Genomic DNA, 24,303 nt, shown 5'->3' on the forward strand with positions numbered 1-24,303 from the left:
AATAGGTTAATGGTATGTAGAATTGTGGTCAAAATGTCGTCGGCGTGTGAGCAAGTGTTTTTCCTGATACATGACAATGAATAATTCGAACATTACTTTTTGGGTTTTTTTTGTGTTCTACCCAAAGCTTGAAAATAATTCGAGATATTTTAGTTTAAATGTTGTCACATCTTTTTACGTTCCTGAATAATTTCTGGTTGTTTCTTCACAATAGCACAATGGCATACATATAGAATATATCAACTACATGTCAAGGTTAGTACAGCGAATCATGACAGTGGTAAATTATAACGAAATCCACCACTGTGCTGCCGATCCAAAAGAAAACCAAAAACAAAAATCTGTGAATTCCTTGCACCAAGTACGCGTCAGAAAGCTGTACATGTCTAAACGTCATTAACAAGCATTGTACAGGAAGTCTAAACTTGCAGTAGATATTATCACTGTTCATTGTTCATTAAACTGTCACACTTGGATCGTAAGACATCGACACAAAGCATGGTCGTGTTCACATTGTTAGTTTCACCCGCAAATAATTGCCTTGAATACTTCGGTATTCTTCTGTTTAATCACAATATTCAATGTTTTCGTCCCAATCGATCGTTCACTATTGTAATAATTTTCGTCCAAAACATTTTCATGTGATAAGGATATAGTAAAGTATCTGAAAGTGATACCTTCAATCATTTTATTGTTGTGGTGTTATCAAGCTTGCATATCTTTGGACCAACTAGTAACACAATAGCGACTGAGTTATAAAATTTGAAACAAACTATAACTATCGTACTCCGCGAAAAAAAATCTTCACGCATGAATGGGAACAGATGACCGTACAGTAAGACGGGCATATCACTTATAACAATCGCTTACTGTAATTACTGACAGGACTCCTCAGAAGAACCGAAACACTAAATCGATGGATTCTTGATAAGTGTCTGTCCTGTCGTAGGAAAGTGTGAACTTCGAATCAAGGAAGATTCGCACTTGTCGATTGAAGAAGAGAGAGAGATACAGAGAAACCTTGGGAGTTACTATTATGGCTTCGTCAAGTGCTAACGCTAGCACACAACCCGTCCTTTCACCAGCGACAGTGTCCGGTCAGAGACGTACCTCTGCTCCATCTGTCAAAGATTCCAAGACTTCGAAACAAACCAAAAACCACAGCTCAAGTGCCAAAAGGTAATACAGTATAAGCCTAACTAGAGTAATACGTTGTAAAGTGAAATGGTATTGTAACCCCGTGGGAGCCTCTTGTAGTATATATCTCATTTGCATATAAGCTTTAACGGGCCACTACTTGAAAAGAGTTTTGTTTTTGGTTTAATTATTTATATCGATTTGTTCTATCAACATTAGTTTTTATGTTGCCGTGAGCAAGTTTGATTAAATATTTAGGATTTACAAGAAAATATGTCGGAAATATTTGCCACTAATGCATGAGGCCATATAAAGGGGACAATCGACATTCCAACTTAACAGGGTCCGCTCATTGTGTAAACGTAACTGAATATAATCACAGATAACAAGTGATGTGTCAATTGATACTGTTGGGTTTAGGTCTGGTCACTGTAGAATAAACAAGATCACGAAAAATTAAAATCCGCTGTGTCTGAAATTACAAGAAGATTATCTTGAGAAAGTCTTTCTATACATTCAGTTAATGGAGTGAAACACAAGCACCTGTGGTTTTGTCAGTTATATTCCAGTTGTAGACGCTATTTCCTTCTGACCATATTGGTATAACTTATAACCTCTGTGACCTATAACTGTGCCAAATTCACTGTCGAAATCAGATATGTGGGTGGTCCAGTTACGATGCTGTATACTTATGTAGTATAACAATGGGGTATATATATCTAGACAAGGTCATTTGAAAATAGTAGCATTGTTGTGAGAATAACATCATTATCACTACATATATGTATACCCAATTCACGATGAAACCACCTGGCAACAGAGCCTGCTATTTTAAATGTTTGAATGTAGAATAGATATTTAAATTGGATACATGTAGTTCTCTTGTGTTTCAAATGATTCAGACGTTTTATCAACCAAGCTTTCTTATAATATTGATCTGCGGTTAAGAATTTTATTTTAAAAAAAGTTGATATGAAACATTCAAATGTTAGGATGATATGGACTATTCTCAGGGCGTAAAGTTAACATAAATTGTGTGCAGATTGCTAAATATCCAAGTCTATTGCGGAGGTCAAATGTAAGTTTCCTTGAATATAGGGAGTCAGGGAATTCTCACAGTGAAGTATTACATTACTATGGGAATATATGAACTATTATTTCCTGTAACACAATTATATTTCTTTCTGTACGGTTTGCCAGTAACAGTCACCCTGTGGGATAGCAGAGTCCCTTTAAACAGATAAAACAGGAAACATTTCTGTCATTAGTGGAAGTTCAGTGCTTAAGATTTCTATTCTTGTTAAAATAGTATCAGCTGTACATGTACAGTATTAAAGACAACTGTATATGTACTGTTGGCTCTACTGCTTGACACTCTAGTCTTAAGGTTGTGCACACCTGTAAGTAACTCACTGGGAACTAGGAAGGGGAGGAGGTAACTCGCTGGGAACTAGGAAGGGGAGGTAGTAAGTCGCTGGGAACTAGGAAGGGGAGGTAGTAAGTCGCTGGGAACTAGGAAGGGGAGGTAGTAAGTCACTGGGAACTAGGAAGGGGAGGTAGTAAGTCGCTGGGAACTAGAAAGGGGAGGTAGTAAGTTGCTGGGAACTAGGAATCGGAGGTGGTAAGTCGCTGGGAACTAGGAAGGGGAGGTAGTAAGTCGCTGGGAACTAGAAAGGGGAGGTAGTAAGTCACTGGGAACTAGAAAGGGGAGGTTTGTTCTTTGTCCATTTCACTTTTTTTGGTGTCTTAGCATTCTGCCTCCTTTAGTACTTGTCAATGACACTTAAAACTGCTTCTTGGTAAGGTAGTGTTTGATTACACTGTCACAATCAATAATACATTCGTATTACACACAGTCAATAATACATTTGTATTACACACAATCAACAATACATTTTGTATTACACACTATCAACAATACATTTGTATTACACACTATCAACAATACATTTGTATTACACACTATCAACAATACATTTTGTATTACACACTATCAACAATACATTTGTATTACACACAGTCAACAATATTACACACAGTCAACAATACATTTGTATCACACACAGTCAACAATACATTTTGTATCACACACAGTCAACAATACATTTTGTATTACACATACATATTATATATGTAAGTATGATACATTTTGGATGGGAAAACATGCTTAAAAAGATTTGATTTGGATGTTAAAATAAAGAGCTTGCAAAACTTGTTTTTAAAGTTCAAACTGGTTTTTTAGTTAAGAAATGCTGATAAGATGTCCTTTTCAGCATTTGCATTAACATTCAAACATAATAAAATGATCACTTTATGTATGGGAAGTGAGTATACATATAAACGCAGAACATGTTTCCTTTATTAGACATATCTACCACAAAACAGGTTCATAACCATTAAGCTGAAGGTTTGAAATGTAACACAGATACCAAAATAAGCAGGAAATGCACAGGTTAAATGTGAATTAAAAAATATGTATACCGGTAATATCTGATATAGGAAACCTGATGTACTGAATAGTAATTATATATAATAACCCTATCCATTACATGGAAGTTTTAAACCTCAACACCAAGAGATAGTTTTTAGTAGACATGTTAGGAGGTGAATTTACTTTTTAAATTAATTGTTATTTTAATGTTCAGGGCTCTCACACCCCATTTTTGGACTGGGGCCCGTGGCCCTTAGAATTGGGAAAAATAACAGTGTTTTTCTTAGAATTTGGTAAACTTGGGGTCTAAATTGGGAAAAAAATACTATTTTGCATATTCGGCCCCAAATCTGGCAGATCGAGAGCCCTGATGTTGTAATTTTAATGAAGCATTTTAGTTTAATTTGATTTTTCTTTAATTTAATTTCTCATAAATATTTATGTGTTTCGACTCTTCTTTCAGACAAAGCTATGGTATATGTCTGTCGTTGATTATGCTTACCATCATTAGATAGTGGATTATTAAAATCACCCTTTGTTAGTGTTTCATCTGTAAACAATAATTGTTATCGCTGTTATTGAGAAGAACTGGATTGTATGTAAGCTCACCTTTGTCCCGAGTTTATCAGTGTCTATATTTGGGATCGATGGAAAGACATCTCTCCTTCTAGGGCTTTGTTTGTTAATTTTCCTGGTAAAACACTGTTGTCTCAGATTTAACTTGTTAGTTTCTCAGGTAAAACAATGATGTGTATGATTTTATTTGTCAGTGTCCCTGGTGAAAGTATGATGTCTCAGATTTCATTTGTCAGTTTCTCAGGTGACACGACAGTGTCCCAGATTTCACTTGTCAGTTTCCAAGGTAAAACAATGATGTGTATTATTTCATTCGACACTTTCTCTGGTGACAAGAGGATGTCCCAGATTTCACTTGTCAGTTTCCAAGGTAAAACAATGATGTGTATTTTTTCATTCATCAGTTTCTCAGGTGACACAACAGTGTCCCAGATTTCATTTGTCAGTTTCCCTGCTGAAACAGTGATATCTCAGATTTCATTTTTCAGTTTCCCTGCTGAAACAGTGATATCTCAGATTTCATTTTTCAGTTTCCCAGGTGAAACATTGATATCTCAGATTTCATTTGTCAGTTTCCCTGCTGAAACAGTGATATCTCAGATTTCATTTGTCAGTTTCCCTGGTGAAACAGTGATATCTCAGATTTCATTTGTCAGTTTCCCTGGTGAAACAGTGATATCTCAGATTTCATTTGTCAGTTTCCCTGGTGAAACAGTGATATCTCAGATTTCATTTGTCAGTTTCCCTGGTGAAACAGTGATATTTCAGATTTCATTTGTCAGTTTCCCTGCTGAAACAGTGATATCTCAGATTTCATTTGTCAGTTTCCCTGCTGAAACAGTGATATCTCAGATTTCATTTGTCAGTTTCCCTGGTGAAACAGTGATATCTCAGATTTCATTTGTCAGTTTCCCTGGTGAAACAGTGATATCTCAGATTTCATTTGTCAGTTTCCTTGGTGAAACAGTGATATCTCAGATTTCATTTGTCAGTTTCCCTGGTGAAACAGTGATATCTCAGATTTCATTTGTCAGTTTCCCTGGTGAAACAGTGATATCTCAGATTTCATTTGTCAGTTTCCCTGGTGAAACAGTGATATCTCAGATTTCATTTGTCAGTTTCCCTGGTGAAACAGTGATATCTCAGATTTCATTTGTCAGTTTCCCTGGTGAAACAGTGATATCTCAGATTTCATTTGTCAGTTTCCCTGCTGAAACAGTGATATCTCAGATTTCATTGTCAGTTTCCTTGGTGAAACAGTGATATCTCAGATTTCATTTGTCAGTTTCCCTGGTGAAACAGTGATATCTCAGATTTCATTTGTCAGTTTCCCTGGTGAAACAGTGATATCTCAGATTTCATTTGTCAGTTTCCCTGGTGAAACAGTGATATTTCAGATTTCATTGTCAGTTTCCCTGGTGAAACAGTGATATCTCAGATTTCATTTGTCAGTTTCCTTGGTGAAACAGTGATATTTCAGATTTCATTTGTCAGTTTCCCTGGTGAAACAGTGATATTTCAGATTTCATTGTCAGTTTCCTTGGTGAAACAGTGATATCTCAGATTTCATTGTCAGTTTCCTTGGTGAAACAGTGATATCTCAGATTTCATTTGTCAGTTTCCCTGCTGAAACAGTGATATCTCAGATTTCATTTGTCAGTTTCCCTGGTGAAACAGTGATATCTCAGATTTCATTGTCAGTTTCCTTGGTGAAACAGTGATATCTCAGATTTCATTTGTCAGTTTCCCTGGTGAAACAGTGATATCTCAGATTTCATTTGTCAGTTTCCCTGCTGAAACAGTGATATCTCAGATTTCATTTGTCAGTTTCCCTGGTGAAACAGTGATATCTCAGATTTCATTTGTCAGTTTCCCTGGTGAAACAGTGATATCTCAGATTTCATTTGTCAGTTTCCCTGGTGAAACATTGATATCTCAGATTTCATTTGTCAGTTTCCCTGCTGAAACAGTGATATCTCAGATTTCATTTGTCAGTTTCCCTGATGTTGTGATATAGCTGTATGATATATTCATCTGCCAATACAACAAAGAATTAGAAAGCAATAAAAAGAAAAGATTAGAAGTGATCCATCTTACATATAGAGTCAAGAAAGATGATGTGATGGTTGATACCAACATCCTTCTGGAATCTGTTTTAATTAGGAACAATATTGCAATTTTGTTGCATCAACACCTTATAAGATTAAAAACATATCAAACAAGCTGAATTCAGATTAGAAAAAAAATCGCTGCAAATTATTTAAAATTCTGCAGATGAATCCCGCAGACAGTTGTAGAAAATTATTGAAACATAGTATGATACTGAAACCAACCACTTAATGGTAAGACGCATATTGAAATTTATTGTGATTTATCGACTATTGTGATGGTTTTACTCACCCTTACTTGTCCAATATCATCATTGTTGAAATTCATTCATATTTCATATACCCATATGCCTTTAAGCTTATAGCTTCATACTTCTGTTAAATCTGTACAGACTTCTGTAGCATGGTAGGAATTCTAGATCAGCATTAAACTGATAGATTTGTAGCAATCCACTAGAGTATGAGGCCAGAGGCAAATTGATTTTATATGAAGGCAGTATATACAGAAATAGAAAACAATTTATTATAGACAATTTAAAATCTTTTTGCTTACTAATACTATCAGTGTGGAATCATGTGGATCATCTATAGTTCATAGACAATTTAAAATCTTTTTGCTTACTAATACTATCAGTGTGGAATCATGTGGATCATCTTACTGTTTAATTCTTAATTATTATCTTATTCTAAATTCAATGGATGTGGTCATTCGCAACAAACTTAGGATCTTCAGTTTAATATCTTTAATATTTACATTTACTGGTTTTGCCCGAACATTTTGGCTTCTTCAGGACAAATTGTTGTTTACAATATACCCCTAAAGCACTCTAAATGTGGTATTTTTTATACTGTTCATTGTGACGTTATAGATAATAGTCCTATGACTAGAACTATGAATGGTAACTCAAGATGTATGTAACGTTTCCTACTCATGTTCTATCAGCGAACAATCCTGGGATTAAACTGGTGGGATCACACTGTTCATATCCAACTTATTATAATTTATATCAATATTCTGTTATAGACTATCAAATCATCATTCTAAACATAGTATAGACAAGGATAACAATATTACTGTTATTTAAAATAAAACTTTAGGGAGATTATGGAACCTACAGTACTTTCATGAGAAGAACAGCGTTAGCTTGACACCTTTAGTGATGTTGATTCTAAATTTTGTGTAAAATCTGCTGTTCTATTGTGTATCTTTTGCATAATTGTCCAGGAGTTGCTTCCCTTTACTAATTGTGAAAGCAATTCTAACAGAGGGTGTTGGGTCTGATCTGGAACTTTGCTGAGGTTCTGAAGTCAAATTCTTACCTCAAGGGTAGAAACACCATACACTGATTATTTTTACCTAATTAAAGCAAGTCACTTTAGTTCTCTTTGCATTCTTTCTGAAACTTTGATGCAGTGTTAATTGAGGTCATTAGTTAAGATGGGATACAGTGAGGTACATAACCACATGTGATGATGATTAACAATTTACATCATTTTATAAACTTTATTTATTTGACAACAATTGTGAAATAAGTTTTTCTAACTTATATTAAACATGTTTGCCTGGATGGAAGCACATGAGGGGTCTTATTAAGGGGAGAAACCAGAGTACCCGGGGAAAACTTGCATGGTCGAGCATGTGACCCCATATCTTTTCACATCTAACTCCAGACAGTTAGTTATAGGTAGAAGTGGAGGCGTAAACACTGTGCCAACTGACCACCCCATCATTTACATTCTCTTATCCTGTTAAACCTTTTCCATATTATCTCTAATTAATGCCCTTGACACTTACAAATTATTAAAAATAGTTTATTAGGTTGATATAAAAGATGTTTGAAAACCTGACAGAAAAAAAAGAAAAATTATAATTCAGAATGAATGTACTGGTATATAATTATCAGTTATAAGGTTCCAATATTGAGTGTGGATCAGGAATTGGTGCCAAGTTCCTGTGGTTTGTGGTTAACTGCTTATGGATGATCATTTCAAATAAGATTAGAGCTGATTTAAATTTTAATATTAGATTTGAAAGTAATATAATTACAATGTAATAATAAGAGAAAAAGAATATGTGGCATTATTTATAGCAGTTTAGGCAGAAATTTTATAATTACTTTTATAAGGGTCCTGTATCTCAGATTTTACTCTGTTACCTTTACAGGTTACAAAAGGAACTCGCAGAGATCACACTAGATCCTCCACCTAATTGCAGGTAAGTCTAGAAATGTGATGAAATGATGAATTCCTGTCCTGTTGTAGGTAAGAATAGTACTAGAAATGTGAAGGAGTGATGGGTCCCTGTCATGTGGAAGGTAGAATTAGAAATGTCAGACTAAAATATGATGAAATGATGAGTCCCTGTCTTACTGTAAGTCAGACTAAAATATGATGAAATGATGAAACACTGTCTTACTGTAGGTCAGACTAAAATATGATGAAATGATGAGTCCCTGTCTTACTGTAGGTCAGACTAAAATATGATGAAATGATGAGTCACTGTCTTACTGTCAGACTAAAATATGATGAAATGATGAGTCCCTGTCTTACTGTAGGTCCGACTAAAATATGATGAAATGATGAGTCCCTGTCTTACTGTAGGTCAAACTAAAATATGATGAAATGATGAAACACTGTCTTACTGTAGGTCAGACTGAAACACTGTCTTACTGTAGGTCAGAAATAATGAAATGATGAGTCCCTGTCTTACTGACTAAAATATGATGAAATGATGAAACCCTGTCTTACTGTAGGTCAGACTAATATGATGAAATGATGAGTCCCTGTCTTACTGTAGGTCAGACTAAAATATGATGAAATGATGAGTCCCTGTCTTACTGTAGGTCAGACTAAAATATGATGAGTCCCTGTCTTACTGTATGTCAGACTAAAATATGATGAAATGATGAGTCCCTGTCTTACTGTAGGTCAGACTAAAATATGATATGATGAAATGATGAGACACTGTCTTACTGTAGGTCAGACTAACGAATATGATGAAATGATGAGTCCCTGTCTTACTGTAGGTCAGACTAAAATATGATGAAATGATGAGTCCCTGTCTTACTGTAGGTCAGACTAAAATATGATGAAATGATGAGTCCCTGTCTTACTGTAGGTCAGACTAAAATATGATGAAATGATGAGTCCCTGTCTTACTGTAGGTCAGACTAAAATATGATGAAATGATGAGACACTGTCTTACTGTAGGTCAGACTAAAATATGATGAAATGATGAGTCCCTGTCTTACTGTAGGTCAGACTAAAATATGATGAGTCCCTGTCTTACTGTAGGTCAGACTAAAATATGATGAAATGATGAGTCCCTGTCTTACTGTAGGTCAGACTAAAATATGATGAAATGATGAGTCCCTGTCTTACTGTAGGTCTTACTGTAGGTCAAACTAAAATATGATGAGACACTGTCTTACTGTAGGTCAGACTAAAATATGATGAAATGATGAGTCCCTGTCTTACTGTAGGTCAGACTAAAATATGATGAAATGATGAGTCCCTGTCTTACTGTAGGTCAGACTAAAATATGATGAAATGATGAGTCCCTGTCTTACTGTAGGTCAGACTAAAATATGATGAAATGATGTCCCTGTCCCTGTCTTACTGTAGGTCAGACTAAAATATGATGAAATGATGAGTCCCTGTCTTACTGTAGGTCAGACTAAAATATGATGAAATGATGAGTCCCTGTCTTACTGTAGGTCAGACTAAAATATGATGAAATGATGAGTCCCTGTCTTACTGTAAGTCAGACTAAAATATGATGAAATGATGAGTCCCTGTCTTACTGTAGGTCAGACTAAAATATGATGAAATGATGAGTCCCTGTCTTACTGTAGGTCAGACTAAAATATGATGAAATGATGAGTCCCTGTCTTACTTTAGCACAAACTAAAATCTGATGAGAGTCCCTGTCTTACTGTAGGTCAGACTAAAATATGATGAAATGATGAGTCCCTGTCTTACTGTAGGTCAGACTAAAATATGATGAAATGATGAGTCCCTGTCTTACTGTAGGTCAGACTAAAATATGATGAAATGATGAGTCCCTGTCTTACTGTAGGTCAGACTAAAATATGATGATGAAATGATGACTCACTGTCTTACTGTATGTCAGACTAAAATATGATGAAATGATGAGTCCCTGTCTTACTGTAAGTCAGACTAAAATATGATGAAATGATGAGTCCCTGTCTTACTGTAGGTCAGACTAAAATATGATGAAATGATGAGTCCCTGTCTTACTGTAGGTCAGACTAAAATATGATGAAATGATGAGTCCCTGTCTTACTGTAGGTCAGACTAAAATATGATGAAATGATGAGTCCCTGTCTTACTGTAGGTCAAACTAAAATATGATGAAATGATGAGTCCCTGTCTTACTGTAGGTCAGACTAAAATATGATGAAATGATGAGTCCCTGTCTTACTGTAGGTCAGACTAAAAAAATGATGATGACTAAAAAATGAAATGATGAGTCCCTGTCTTACTGTAGGTCAGACTAAAATATGATGAAATGATGAGTCCCTGTCTTACTGTAGGTACTAAAATATGATGAAATGATGAGTCCCTGTCTTACTGTAGGTCAGACTAAAATATGATGAAATGATGAGTCCCTGTCTTACTGTAAGTCAGACTAAAATATGATGAAATGATGAGTCCCTGTCTTACTGTAGGTCAGACTAAAATATGATGAAATGATGAGACACTGTCTTACTGGAGGTCAAACTAAAATATGATGAAATGATGAGTCCCTGTCTTACTGTAAGTCAGACTAAAATATGATGAAATGATGAGTCCCTGTCTTACTGTAGGTCCGACTAAAATATGATGAAATGATGAGTCCCTGAGGTCAGACTAAAATATGATGAAATGATGAACTGTATGACTAAAATATGATGAAATGATGAGTCCCTGTCTTACTGTAGGTCAGACTAAAATATGATGAAATGATGAGTCCCTGTCTTACTGTAGGTCAGACTAAAATATGATGAAATGATGAAAGTCAGATATGATGAGAGTCCCTGTCTTACTGTAAGTCAGACTAAAATATGATGAAATGATGAGTCCCTGTCTTACTGTAGGTCAGACTAAAATATGATGAAATGATGAGTCCCTGTCTTACTGTAGGTCAGACTAAAATATGATGAAATGATGAGTCCCTGTCTTACTGTAGGTCAGACTAAAATATGATGAAATGATGAGTCCCTGTCTTACTGTAGGTCAAACTAAAATATGATGAGTCCCTGTCTTACTGTAGGTACATGTATAAAGACTAGAAATATAGAAATACATGTGATAAATCTCAGAATTCTATGCCTGTCTTGAAATATGATTTTTTATTACATTTTTTATTTTTTCTATAACCCTTTAGAATAGAAACACTTTCTTTATTGTACATATATTCACTCTTAGACATTTTCTCACTGTCGTGAAGTGGCATAATTTTTATGTGGTACGAAGAAAAGAGACAATTTGGCTTGATAGGTCAAATTCCAAACAAGAAATACCATCAATTGTACTAAGACTTACGTTCTAGTATGATGTTTCTTTGTCAATGATTATGACGTTACTGAGTCTGTTTATGGATGAGGTGCAGCATCAATTTTCATCTTTCTTTTTAGTGCTGGACCCAAGGGAGACAACCTATATGAATGGGTGTCCACCATTCTTGGCCCAAAGAGCTCTGTATATGAGGGTGGTGTGTTTTTCTTGGACCTTAACTTTTCACAAGATTACCCATTTAAACCCCCAAAGGTATGTCATTGTAGAATTTCACAAAGATAACAGTGTTTGATACCATTCTGTGTTCTGTTTGTATGAGATGGCACTGTCACCAACTTACCTGATTTTATTAGGTCGACTTGATAGTAACCTTAATATGACCTGAAAATGCAGAAAGTGCTAGAATCACCAGATACTTAAAAATTTTTCAAAGTTACATCATCTAAATCACTTAATACTCTCTACTCCTTTGGAACCTGTCAAGGCAAAATTCAAGGAACTAGACAAGTGATTTAATTGGTCTGGAGTAGGTTTCAGGAGATAAAAAAACCCTGACCAATTATAGACTGATTCAGTTCTTTAAAGATTGCAAAGGAGCGACACCCAGATTAATTTGATGTACATGAAAGGATCAAATAAGTCGCCTTGTCTCATCAAAAGGTTTCACACATGGAACTTTGCATTGTTCCAGTGATGTAGAGTGAAGGTGATTTCTGGTGTATTGAGGATGTATCTAGATAAATAAAGGTTTGAGAACTATTTAATAGAGCTGATGATAAGACATACCCTGTCAGTCCTGACTCTGAAGGCTGTGACCATGTATGAGATGACTAGAGGTCGGTGACATTGAGAAGGAACAAAATCTGACAGCAACGTCTCTGTAAAATGTCTCTTATCACATACAACAAGGATGATATTTCTCAAACATTTTCTTCAGGTTGGTAATGTCAGTAGAATAGAAGTTCTTATAACACAACCAGTGGTTTAAGCGTGGCTTTTCAATGACTGCATGGTCATCGTCATCAGACAAATGACCAGTGTGGAGTATACTTGCGGTAATATAATCCTATGTATACTATGATCCGGCAGTTCATTACCAAATGGTTTATTCTGGATGCCCAATTAAACCCTATAACAGCAATATAACAATACATTAAAACCAATTCTCAAACTCACACTACCTGAACAAGTTATGAACTCGTCCAGATCGAACACGACAGTTTAACGTGCTCGGTACAAACACGCTTCACTATACAAATACTACTAAAGTAAAACACTGAATAACCCAGTCACTATCATACATTACAGAGCCGAAACTCGTACAGTATAAGTTACAATACACAATACGTTAAGGCAACAACCTACCTCTTCAAAAAGGGAAGAGGGCTTAAGGGACACAACCCGCAGATGATGGTTTAGCTGGACACAGAACAAAACAGTGGATCTACAAATTATGTCAAATAATTAGCAAAGATAACAAATAGTTAACTTTCAAGAGAATTCAGGAAACAATTATAATGATCAAAAATATATCTCAACACACCTCCTCTGAATAAAGTAAAAGATAACCATGAACTCCAAACAACATGAAATTCAAATTACCAAAGATCGATTCACTCACAATTTAACAGAGCCTATAAAATATAATTCGACGTCGATCTTTACAAGAGGATGCAATTACAATAATTGTAAAAAGTTACTTACTTACAATGCAGTCAACATACAACATGATCGGTACTTACTATAATTTCCCAACAACAAAGGACGAAAAAGGGCCTCTCTCAATAAAACCCAACCGCCATTATTCAAAGTCCATGGGAGTGTAAATTTACTGCGCGCCTTGCGCAATGACCACTGGGCAGTCCAATAAAAAAATAGATTTGCCCTTTGACATATCACAGAGCCGGATTACAATACATTATAAAATAAGACCTACAATTACGTCACACAACACTGGACTGCAACTTGCTCACTTATATTAAAAAATACCTTACAAAGTCAATTTACAAAATTGTACCCTACTACAATGGTAACAGTGAACTGGTCGTAGATGTGTGAAGAACTATGGCCCCCTTCGTCCCTCTTTACTACTAGCCCACTGTAGTGTATCCAGATAGCCTTCCTGACCAGTCACCTGAAAAAGCAGTGTTGAATTGACTACAGTACTTCACCGTCTTGTGTCTGTTAGTACACTTCACACTGGTTACACTTAAAACTTTTTCTGGTAGTGTTGGAAGAACTTATAACATGTTGTAATTACAAACCTGAAGAAAATGTTCCGAGGAATATAGTTCCAAATGAAAGACCTGAAGGCTGAAATAGTGGATTTCAAATCCTTTAAATGAATAGACAAATAAATCACATACAAAAATACCATAAAGAGCTCATCAGTATTGGAAGGCAGTCAAATTTTAATCAATATCTAACTCTATTCATGCCTGAATATCACATTTCACTGATTTATTGAGCCATTTTCAGATGTTGGTCAGACAATATTGTATACAGGCCAGAATATTACCAGGAATTTTCAATGATTGAATAAAGCATTTATAGGTATGCAGAATATAGATATTAAGGCTTCCACATCTGAAGAGCAAAAACTGAACCATCAATGAAAAATTTGCCAGAAATCACTTAAGCTGCAATTCATAAAAAAACGTAATTTCACTTTTAGGTTAAATGTAATGCAATCTTTATATGGTCAAAGCCTTTGGAACTAGCTGTTACTACCAATCCTAGCTTTCTGATTAGTGGAAATATTACAGTGATTATGGCAGCCTCGCAAAATCTTTGATTTTTCCACGAAAAAAGAAAACAAAAAATCTTACATAATTTGTACTCTCCCCACTTCAAACCTTTAAGCTTTTGTGAAAAAATACACACTTTACACACAGATTTTTACGATAGCAAAATGAACCATTTGTAATCTGTTGTAATGTTTTGTTCTGGGTTCAATATGCAATGCCACTGGCAGTTTCTTTTTATGGTATTTTAAATTGTTTCCATGAATTGAACATTTTGTACAAAGTCCACTGATTTAATTGAAAATATCTTCAAATTTTACTTTAGTAATCATCTTCTATAGAAGATTTTGGTTGTTGTGCATGTGATGGAATATATCTCACATTTAAGTTGCAAATATATACATATATTTATAATTGTTTAGCCTTTCAGTAATACAGAGTTATCTGATCTTGTGAGCTGGTAGTGATTGTTACATTGTTTGTTTCTGAGAGTAATGTCATAACTTTTTGAGAAAATGGCGTAATTTTCTCCTTCAAACTTATGATGAATTGATAATACCTGCTTACAAGGGCAGAAAACTCCATTACAAAAAGACTAAATTGCCAAAGAAAAATTGTGATACATTTTGAATGTGATGTCATTTTTTAACAGGTGACTTTCCGTACCCGGATCTACCACTGTAACATCAACAATCAGGGCCACATATGTCTTGACATCCTCAAGGACCAGTGGAGTCCAGCACTGACCATCTCAAAAATACTCCTATCAGTGACTTCCCTCCTCTCAGACTGTAATCCACACGACCCTTTAGTTGGGAATATTGCACAGCAGTATTTGACCAATCGTGAGGAGCATGACAAAATAGCTGTGCAGTGGACCAAGCGATTTGCAACATGAAGATTGATTGGTTATTCATTAAAATATTTGTACACAGAATGGATTTGATTGGTGAATACTGAAAGAAATATGAAAGCATTTAGTAATGTGTCTAGTTTACTGTTCATTCCACTTAAATTGATTTATCAGTATTTTCAATTAATATCAAATTGTAATACTGGCACTCACAATTCTTTCCATGGATTTCTAAGACGTCACCTACAAAATTCAAATTGAATTAAAAGATATTTTCTTTGCTCTTTAAAGATTCTGAAATTTACTGGTGTTTAGCCACTTTGCTGAAATCAGGAATGAAGCTTTTGTACTGTGACTAACCAAATTCATTAACATTGATCTTTCAAATGGAAAGTATAAAACAATGTAACGACAATATTACCATTATTTTTATTTCCTAAAGACCAAAATACATTTTGATGAGAAAAACAAAATGAGAAAAGTGCACAAAATCCAAGCACACCATTGTTATTGTACTGATATCATTTAGCTACACTTGATATTTTAACACTGAAATTTCTTATTACTGTATAGCCAGTTATTTTCGCAGGAATGATATTTTCACTGTTTTGCGGTACTTCAACATGATTGCAAAAATATAATCTGTGAAATAATGAGATGTGTGTATAGATGTACTTTTACATCACGATCACAAAATTTTTGATTCGTTAAAGAATTATTCGATCTTTTGAAAGAAATAAAATGGCAAAAATTTGACCCAAGAAAATGATAATCTTTACAGTAATTAGGCATACTGTAACAAGAACTGAGAGTCAAATTAAGCGAGATGGATCGTTTATCTGAATGGTTTTCATGACTGAATGAGATATTCACATACTACAGTATGATTTGAAAGTGAGTAAAATGTGAATGTTACAAGAAATCTGATTGGTCTTGCTACAAGTTTTTTGATTGGTGTATTTACAAAATGGAAATTTTTAAAGATTTGATCAAAAGTCTGTATTTAGAGATATCTTGTGTGACAACTTGTTATATAGATTGTGTAACTTTTATGCTGAATGCAGACTGTATTGACAAGAATTTGGACAAAGTGATAAAACTCTGTTTGTTTATACAGACATGATTATATGGATATGTCTGATTGTGAATGATCATTACTGTTCCAAGAAACGGGTATTTACAGTGTGAGACATTGTCGTTAATCAAACTGTGGAGTATATTGATTTGAATATGTTCCTATAGCAACAAGTATGAAATGAGTTGTGTAAAGATGAGTTGCTTTGAAATAAGAAAATGTAGATCCCATACAAGAAGTATAGTGCTCAATTTTATGAGTCAAAAACTTGTATTTTCATGTACCAATATGTTAAAGTGTTGAAAATATAATGAATATGTATGATGTCAACAAAAGTTAGTGAAAAGATGTTTGTATTGTATAGTTAAAACTTCATTAGTGACTACACTTCTATCAGACCAGTACAGGATCTATACTGACCTGTAAAAGTACTGTACAACTAAATGTACTGGTCCTTACTGTGTGCAAATAAATCAGATGTGCAGGTGGTTGTAAATCAGATAAAAACAGATTGCAGGAATTATAGTACAAATAGTGTTGATCTGGTTACACTTCAGACATAAACTTTTGATAGTCACTTTGTCAACACTATAAACTGAACATCTACCTGGTTACATATCAAACACTGCTGCATCTTCACGTTTCTTTTTTTTTATTTTATATATCTAAACTCTGAAGATCTTACATCCTACCATGTTTGTATATCACACTTTTCAAGTGTTTTCATGACACGCCAAGGGATACATCTTTAAGATGAAGCCGTTCTAAAGAATGGTCGTTTAGGTTTTGTCATCCACTGACATGCAAGTTAAACTACCCTTGTTAATATTTCATTGCCTTTTTAGTATGGAGAATGATAAGTTACAAAATATGCTTTAGTTAACTGCTTATGTATTGTTGATTTTTAAAAATTAAAGACCTTATTGAAGACTTTTATGCTTTTTTTACATAATGTATAGAGTTATGTCCCTTGGTTCAACATCATCCAATTGCATGTAAATCTTTCTTGGGTCACTAGGTACAGAATTACGGCTATTTGTCCTCTGTATTGATAAGAGCCTACATTCATGTTCCAGTTGTACATTGTAGTCAAGACAAATACTGCCTTTTCTCAATCATACTGTTACAAATTGTTGTTTTACCAATAGTTTGACACTACAAGAACATCCCTTTTATAAAAGCCATGTAGTAGACATATTTCTTATTTGTAATTTTTAAAGGTTGCCATTTTTGCAATTTGTAATTTTTTCCAACCTCCAGAACAGCACAAATTAAAAGTAAAAGTAAACCCACTTATGTACAGTGGTCTTGGTTAATGTTTTCATACCAAAGCTTGAACAGATTTGGTACTGCTGATAAGATTCTGCCTTTTCCATTTGTCCTAATATGATAATATCTGGACAAAAAGGAGATGATAATGGCGTTAATTGGTTTGTAACAGTTAAACAAATTTTTGTTAATAAGCCACCTGTATATGATATGTTGTGATATGCTAATGTTGTAATAAATAAGAACAACTTTGTTTTAAGTGAATTCTTTTTATCTTTTATCAAATTCAACATCTTTAATAGAAATATAAGCTCTCCTTGTTTTACAACAGTGGTAAAATAAGCAGTCAGTTTATACCACTCCTGTTGGCCTGGATGGAATTATATGAGGGTCTTACTGGGGAAGGGAACACTAAGGTTATTAAGTGGATGACCCACTACCTTGTCTTGTTCATTTGGGAACCCAAACCCAGACGTCTACCTGAGAGACAAATGTTTAACCACTGCATGACCCAACATGATTTATTGGGTATACAGTTCACCTCGTACGTTGTTAATGGTCAATCCTTCCATAGATATTACTGTTATGGGAAAGGTGCTATGTCTTTCTATGGGGAATCAAGTCAACCAGCAGTGTCTACCACCTGATATCTGAAAGATTGTACAAAAGACACACAAGTGCATAGCACCTTTTCATAACTAAGAGGGAGATAAAATAGAGCTAAACAATTATTTAAACTACATCATACATCTGTTTCGTCCTTCCAGGACTCATCAGTGATGCTGCATCATACAGCTGTTTCATCCTTCTAGGACTCATCAGTGATGCTACATCATACAGCTGTTTCATCCTTCTAGGACTCATCAGTGATGCTACATCATACAGCTGTTTGGTCCTTCTAGGACTCATCAGTGATACTAAATCATACAGCTGTTTCGTCCTTCTAGGACTCGTAACTGATGCTATGAGTCTAAAATTTGTCTACAACCTGATATCTTTAAGATTGTACAAAAGGCGCACAACCAGCATACACAGTATATATAGTACACAAGTAGTATACACAAAATTCATAGTTAATAGGCAGCAGAATTCATCAGTATTTTTGGTTTTGATTTCGAAAGTGAACTAATAACAAGTAGTTGCTTAATTATTCTTACATCCAGTGTTGGACATTTGTGCTCTTACATCTACACTCTAGCCTTCTGTCAATTCAGGTTACAACAATATGCCATTTGTAGGCAGTGACAGCTTACATAATTCAGGAATGCAAACATGAGTATAATTGGTACAATCAGGACATATACATACATAGTTAATATCTGGTATTGAATACATAGTCAATGTCTGTATTAGAGGTATTTTTTTGCTCCTGTGTAAAATTGCTTCTATTGAAGATAATTATCTCCTGGACATAGATTTTGTGACACTGCACAGTTTCAAGTGTATCCATTCAGCAATGATTCATGTATGTGAACATTTATAGCAATTTATAAAATGAAGTTTCTGTTATACAAAATTTGGTAAAACACATACCTATCCCGACTAGTCTTATTCACTTTGTTTCCTCCAGTGATGAAGATTACTAAAGAATGGAAAACATATATACAAAGCCTATGATACATATATATACACGATTACATAATAAACATGACATAAATGTAAACTTTATATGATAGGGATGTACACATAAAGCGAAAAATAACCGAGAGTTGGTAATTTAGGGTATTCCCAAAAAGTTTCAACATACAGATTTAAGACACAAGCCAGGTAACTTATAATAAATTATATAGGACTTTGTGTAGTTATGTATTTTTACATTTTCAAGTACATACAGTTAACAGATTTATTAAATCCCACAAATTATGAATGTGGAGGATAAGGTGAGGGAGAGACCTATATACACTCCCATGCAAATAAATCTCACTAAAGCTTGTATAGTATCTTATGTAATATGTTTTTCTAAGTCACATGGCTCATACAAAAGAGTTCATTAAATATGTATTATTTGACATGTTGGTCACAACAATCACATATGTCATTTCACTATATTTTATTGATATAAACAATAGGATTTGACAGCAGGCTAAAGTCTTCTCCCAAGACAACACGGTGGTCAGACATAAACATAATGTTACATAAACATACATGCAGTACATACATACAAACCTTACATTACATACATACATCATAAAGTTTGTATTGACAGTAATTTTAAATAATGGGAGATAACTGTTATCTTTTATACTTTAAGCTTAGGATTATAAGAAGATCATTTATAATCCACCAGCTTTTCAGTTAACTATGTCTTATGATAATAAATGTGCATTACGTGTACTTTCTCTCTCATATAAAAGGCTTTCGGGCCAGAATGTCCATGATATAAAAGGTAGCCCTCTCCCACTTCAATGAGGGAGCGAGTTTTTTCTTATATCAAAAGACAAGTATTCTAAATAGAAGAGCGATTCAGACCAAGGCAGTGCTGGACCTTTGTGCTCTTAAATCTACACTCTAAACTTCTGTCAATTCAGTTTACAACATTATGCAATTTGCAGACAGCGACAGCTTACATAAGTAACAAATGCAACCTTGAGTATAATTGATACAATAAAGAACATGTACAAACATAGTTAATATCTTGAATAATATATTGAATACATTCTAAATATCTGTATTTGATGTAGGTGTTTTGTTCATGAGTAAAATTGGTTATATCAAAGATAAATATATCCCGGACAGAGTTTACGTGACACAGCATAGTTACAAGTGTTTTCATTCAGCAATGACTCATGTGGACCTTTCAAACCATCCTTTTGAAATCGTTTATTTATGTAGAGTTGATATCTACAGTTTTTTATTTGGCCTCGTCTTTGTACTCCGTATCACGTTTCTTCATTTTCTGATTGGTAAGCCTTATTTGGAATTTAAGACTTGTCTCACCGTTCTCTTGTTCGCCATTATATCTTTGTGCGATATTCCGACAGTCTGTCATGTCTCCTTAGTTCCAGAAATATCTTATTTCAATGAATTCAATGTTAATTTTCTTTTCGATAATTCAGTTTTTGTATCAAGTTGTTCGTGAATACTTTCCCAACTTTTGTTAACATTTGTCTCCAGCTTGTTGTATTCTGAAGGTCTCGATGTTCTGTTGTATGTCCTTTCCTATTTTTTCTAATTTACGCTAAATCGTTCCGTTCTCTTTCTCACATTTTCCCAGCTATTTTTCACTGTCTTTATTTACGCCTTAATTTTTTAGCTCTCTTTTGGAGTCTTTCTTTTTCTTTCTAAAGTTTGTTTATTGTGTATTTATTTATCTGTTCTTGATAATTCGCTTTCATTTCGAGGCTCTCTCGTTGTATCGTGGCCACAGTTTCTGTCAACGCTTGTAAATCAGACACAACGTCAGATTGAAAGCAGCGAATTAAAGCAGTCTTTCTACAGTTTTTTCTGTAATTGATATAATCCAATTTTCGCGTTTCAATTCGTCTCCTTCGATAACCATTTTTCAAAAGAAATTCATCGCGTGATATGGCTTTCAGATACCGTTCATTTCAAATAATTTCTAAGTCAGTGACATTATCTCTACTTAATTTTCGGATATAGTCAATTGCAATTGTTCGTGAAGACCTGCTCATAAGACGAATTCTGGTCGTTACGCTTGATGACTCTCAGGTATACGCAGGTGCGCATAGTTCAACCACTACTGTATCCGGAAATACCAACAAAAGTCACATTTTTACAAACAACGATCAGCTGTTGAGACTGTCACATACGTATCACCTGTTTCACCTCCATTCCTGTAGGAATGATTAGATTTTGCCAATTATTCGGGAAAGGGGAATTAATTTTTGTATAAACCGTGGGTTTCAGCACCGTGGACAGAAGGGGCGGGGCCGAATTGGGGAAATTCTGTAAAATGCTACTCCTGTAGGAATTATTGGATATTGTGCTACATTGCTCTGAAACACCCTGGGTGAAGTGGAATCAGATTTCTAGAAAAAGAGGGTGTCTGCTCCCTCGAGTGATAGGCCAAATGTGGAAAATGGAGCTAATTCCTTAAGATCCTACTCCTGTAGAATTATTCATTCTGTTTGAGTTTGGCCAAGAGCATCCTTGTGTGAACGGTTTTAACAATAGGTCTTGAACCCTCCAGTGCAGGAGGGGCACGATTCATTATTGCGGAAGCACAACAAATGGAATGGTTCAATCATCGTGCAAAATTTCACCAACTATATTGTGCACACTGAATTGGATATATTTGTATTGAGAACATAAAACAATTGACTACAATTACTAACACTGACGAACCCTGGAAGATGGGACGAATCAGTTGCATGATGCAGTTTTACTCAACGTTTGGCTGTAATTCTAAATTATACATTGCTTACTTGGGTTGGCCAAGTTTACATTGTGAGCGGCGAAGAGGAAGTAGAGTAGGCCTACCCTTACTCTTCCGGAACATTCGGTCTTTGTGTCAACAATCATTTAAGCTGAGTTTGAATCAAGATTCTGTTGACAGGTCTGTATTGTATGAAATATTGCTATTTTGTGTGTGTTTGTGGTTATGTAATCTTACACATATGAAAGTTTTGGAGAATAATTGATTTCAGAATTTATTAACTACTCATCACATACCACGTCATCAAAAAAGCCATTCTGATAATATAAAGGCCATTTAAATGCCAGAGCACACGATCGTTTGGAATTTGAATCTTTAAACGATCAATTGGAATTTTAATTGCCACATTTCGTGCTATTCGTTAGGAGTACATGTCCATATAATATAAAATAATAATTTTGTAACAGTACGCTTGTCAAGGATAAATGATGTCTTTGAAAAAACGACGAATTATGGATGTCACCTGTATGATGCAGTTTAATTCATTGTTTTATTCCATTTAAATTTATTAAAATTTGTATTAAATGGTTTTATTCACATGTATGCCTGTTGTACAATCTTCTAATCTATACATTCGCCTACAAATAATTGCCTTTGTCTCGTTGTATCTTTACATAATTCGAGTCCGCAACGTGGAAATGAATGCATACCCATTTTCCTGTCAGAAAATGCATAACAAAAATATGTTAGAAGTAGGTCTATACAGAGACACATTTGCGGTAACCAAGTGAGTAATATAGTATTTAACACATCGAGTGGGGTTTTCCACGGGACATTCTACTTTCGTTTTTGGCGTATATACATATGATATTGCTTTCGTTTACCCACTCTACCAAGTATCTAAGAAGTGTTAAGACGTGTTATCAACACTTAGATAACCAGGTCAAGGTAAGTATCGATTATTTCAAATTCCACTTCATATATATGATTACAAGACTATGTCAAAGATTGTACAAAAGAGACACAAGTGAAAAACACCTTTTCATAATTCACAATGAGAGCCAAACAGTGAGTTATTCTGCATCACACAGGCATTTTGTCCTTCTTGGACTCATCTGTAATGCTAAGGGCCTAAATTTTAAAGGCTAACTCGGCACCATGGACAGGAGGGGTGTGGTCTAATAGGGGAAATAGAACAAATTCTTTAAAACGCTACTCTTCCTGTGGAAATTATTAGATATTGCGCAACGTCAGTCTGAAGCATCCCGAGAGAAGGGGAATACGATTTCTAAAAACAAGTGGGTGTCTGCCCCCTCGAGTGAGAGGGACATGCCAAATGTAGAAAATAGAGCAAATTCCTTAAAATTCTACTCCTGTAGCAATAATTGGTTCTGCTTGAGTTTGGCCTTGAGCTGATCAAGCTGATTAAACCACGCACCTCGGATTCTCACAAAGGGGTTATACAGGAATTATAACAATTGAATAAATAAGGGTTACATTTGCAATATCTGTGATATAGATACTATGTGCGAGAATACAGGTGGTAGACACAACTGATTGACTTTTAGTCCCCGAGGATTCATGTAACCTACATGCCTCGTTTTAATTCATTCGATTGCAAGGTCCAGACTTGGCGTTCATTGGAAGTATAAAATTATAAGGCGTATGCACCGTCCTATCTAGATTCGTTTTCCTTAAAGACTTCCTCGGCTTCAAAATCTGACATCACTGACGAGTCCCATCATGTACCCTTTACAGCGATAAACAAACGTTACGATTTGGCAATAAAATCAATTATCAGGTCATTTTACTTCATTTAAAGCTGTATGTTTACAGAACAAGATGTTTACACAAGTCACTAAATACATTACTCTGTGTCGTCCATAACCGTTATAAAGTCCTGAAATACATCAATGGTAAAGAGGAGATAGCAAAAAAAAACTTTGTACAGGAAAGGAAGATGTGGTAAAGACTGAATTAGGAAATGATATATATACAATAGTATAATACAGTATCTGTGCAATGATAAAATACAGTTTCTCATTTTAATTGTTTTATACTTTTTTGTCAAATACCCAGTCTCTGACAAGGTCGTCATTCACCTGGATCACTCCCTGATTTTCTAATTATTTACTCTACCATCCAGTTTTCTCTGTTCTATTTCTAATATTTGCTTCCTCAACCCCTCCGCAATTTCGTAGCCCAATATTTATTGTCATTTCGTTCAGCATGTCTTTATACCATTACGATAGTA

General features: G+C 34.8%; 1 protein-coding gene across 1 annotated transcript; it reads left to right on the plus strand.

The window, feature by feature from the left end:
- The first annotated feature begins 829 nt into the window (after nucleotides 1-829).
- LOC132554483 (ubiquitin-conjugating enzyme E2 E1-like) lies at nucleotides 830-17,972 on the plus strand. The gene is made up of 4 exons (XM_060218795.1): nucleotides 830-1,179; nucleotides 8,417-8,467; nucleotides 11,892-12,024; nucleotides 15,169-17,972. Exons 1-4 carry the CDS (start codon nucleotides 1,037-1,039, stop codon nucleotides 15,412-15,414), a joined length of 573 nt encoding a protein of 190 aa, XP_060074778.1. The 5' UTR covers nucleotides 830-1,036; the 3' UTR covers nucleotides 15,415-17,972.
- Nucleotides 17,973-24,303: the final 6,331 nt, after the last annotated feature.

The sequence above is a fragment of the Ylistrum balloti genome, unplaced genomic scaffold (genome assembly GCF_031769215.1).
Source record: "Ylistrum balloti isolate Yb309-2 unplaced genomic scaffold, AGI_CSIRO_Ybal_v1 Utg370410, whole genome shotgun sequence".
Lineage (NCBI taxonomy): Eukaryota > Metazoa > Mollusca > Bivalvia > Pectinida > Pectinidae > Ylistrum > Ylistrum balloti.